The sequence below is a fragment of the Galeopterus variegatus genome, unplaced genomic scaffold (genome assembly GCF_000696425.1).
Source record: "Galeopterus variegatus unplaced genomic scaffold, G_variegatus-3.0.2 Scaffold4858, whole genome shotgun sequence".
Taxonomy (NCBI): domain Eukaryota; kingdom Metazoa; phylum Chordata; class Mammalia; order Dermoptera; family Cynocephalidae; genus Galeopterus; species Galeopterus variegatus.
The window spans coordinates 114,671-116,601 of record NW_007730969.1 but is presented as its reverse complement, the minus strand read 5'-3'; the positions used below and the strand labels follow the sequence as shown (position 1 = coordinate 116,601).

Below are 1,931 nucleotides of genomic sequence, written 5' to 3'. Positions count from 1 at the left end.
ATGAACAGATCAGAGAACTTATTCGTTTCTAGTTCCTCATTAGCATCCCAAGTTCATGCTGCTGCTGTTAATGGAGATAAGGGTGCTCTTCAGAGGCTCATCATAGGTAAGCAGTCCCTTTAAATGCAGAAAATTTAAAAATAATTCTTTGTTCTAAGGAAGTTTGTTAATCTTAATTTTAATTTGCAAAGTACTTATACACTTTAATGGAAATATATTATTATTTATATTTTATTCCAAGAATTGGACAAGAAAGAAATCAAGACCTAAAACTTTAAAAATATGGATTAGGATTAGGTGAAAAGTACTTGAGAAATTTCTATGTATTATACACTGAATCTAAATATGTATTCGAAGGTGCAAAGGAAATTAGTTCATCTTTATAATAACGGAGATCTAGAATGAAGTGGTGGATAATGATCTTTTAACATTCAATATATACCTGAAGTACTAAAGTTTACGATATAAGATATAAAAATTATATAGTATAAAAATATTAATTTTTAATAATTTGAAATTGATTCAAAGTTTTCCCTGTCATTTATATGTACAAATTATATATAGAAGTTCAATGTAATCTATCTAGTCCTGGTAAGCCCCGAGCAGTTGAACTCCAGTTGAAAGATTGATAGCAACCCAAATTCATGATTACCCACTTCAAGTAGGCACTGGACACTTACTGATCATCTTAACGCATTTCTTCCTAATAAATGTTTCATACCTTCTCATACAACCTAAACCTCTGACAGCCAATAGCCCTCCCTCCATTCTCAGATAATGCATTATGCTTTCCTAGAGAAAATGAAGACAATAAATAGGAACTCCCTCATCTTTTAGCATGATATCTACAAATCTACCTACATCTGCACCCATCTTCCTCTATTTTCCTGCTAAAACAGAGCAAAGATCCTGCTTTCTGTCAAAGAGCAGCTCTTCCATACATGTTCTGTCCCCTCCTGTCTTCTCAAAGACCTTGCTCCATTTTTTTTTTTACCTCTGATTATGACGTCTTCAACCTTTTCTTCTCTTCTAAATTCTTCCCATTAACATTTAAACATGTTCCTTTGTCTCCATTATTTAAAAATCCTTTCCATGCTCCTTCATCCCTCTTTAGGTATTGCCATATGTCTCAACTTTCCTTCACCACTGTATTAGTGCGCAGGCTAAACTGCTACAAGATAGAAGTATATTTCATCTTCATAACAGTACAAAGATATTTGGGCACTGTAGGGTGCATAAACATCTCTGCTTACAGAATCACCCAGGGATGCTGCTGGGGCTGCTCTACCATTCTCAATATGTGGCTTACATCTCTTAGTCAATGGCAAATACTTCTGTTGCAGTCATAGCCCAGTCAGCGGGAAGGGAGAAGGAGGTGCAGGCAAAGTAGTATGTCATGAAGGATAAGGACTGGACTTAGTTAGACATACAGCCACCCCTAGGACAAAAGAGGCCTAAAAAAGTCTTTTCCTGGATGGTGTCATGCTCAGTTAAAGCTCAAGGTGTTCAATTCCTAAAAAGAATGACAGAATGGATAGGGGGTCAATTATCACTCTCTATCACCAAAACCAAAGACACGTGCATCCATTGTCCCCACCTCTTTATCTCAATCTACTCTTTTATTAAAAGAAAACGAAATACACTTCCTTATTTTGAAGTATATACATAGAGAAGTGCACACAACTCATATGTACAATTTAACAAATAAGCATCCATGTAATCACCACTTGGGTCAAAGAACAGAACATTTGTCAGTACCCCAGGAACCCCTAATGCATCCTCCTCCCCCACCCAGAGGACTTTGCTATCTTAACTTTTATAATAATCATTACATTGTAGTTTTACCACTTAAATATACATCCTTAAACACTATAGTGTCCTTTTGCCTTTTTTTTTTTTTTTTTTTTTTTTTTTTTTTTTTTTTCTTTTTC

General features: G+C 35.0%; 1 protein-coding gene across 1 annotated transcript in view; it reads left to right on the top strand.

Annotated features, from left to right (window-relative positions):
• Positions 1-1,931, top strand: part of INVS (inversin) — a 116,482-nt gene continuing 114,551 nt past the window's right edge. Inside the window, exon 1 of the mRNA XM_008588472.1 lies at positions 1-106. Within this exon, the coding sequence (XP_008586694.1) occupies positions 1-106 (106 nt within the window). The remainder of the gene's footprint in view (positions 107-1,931) is intronic.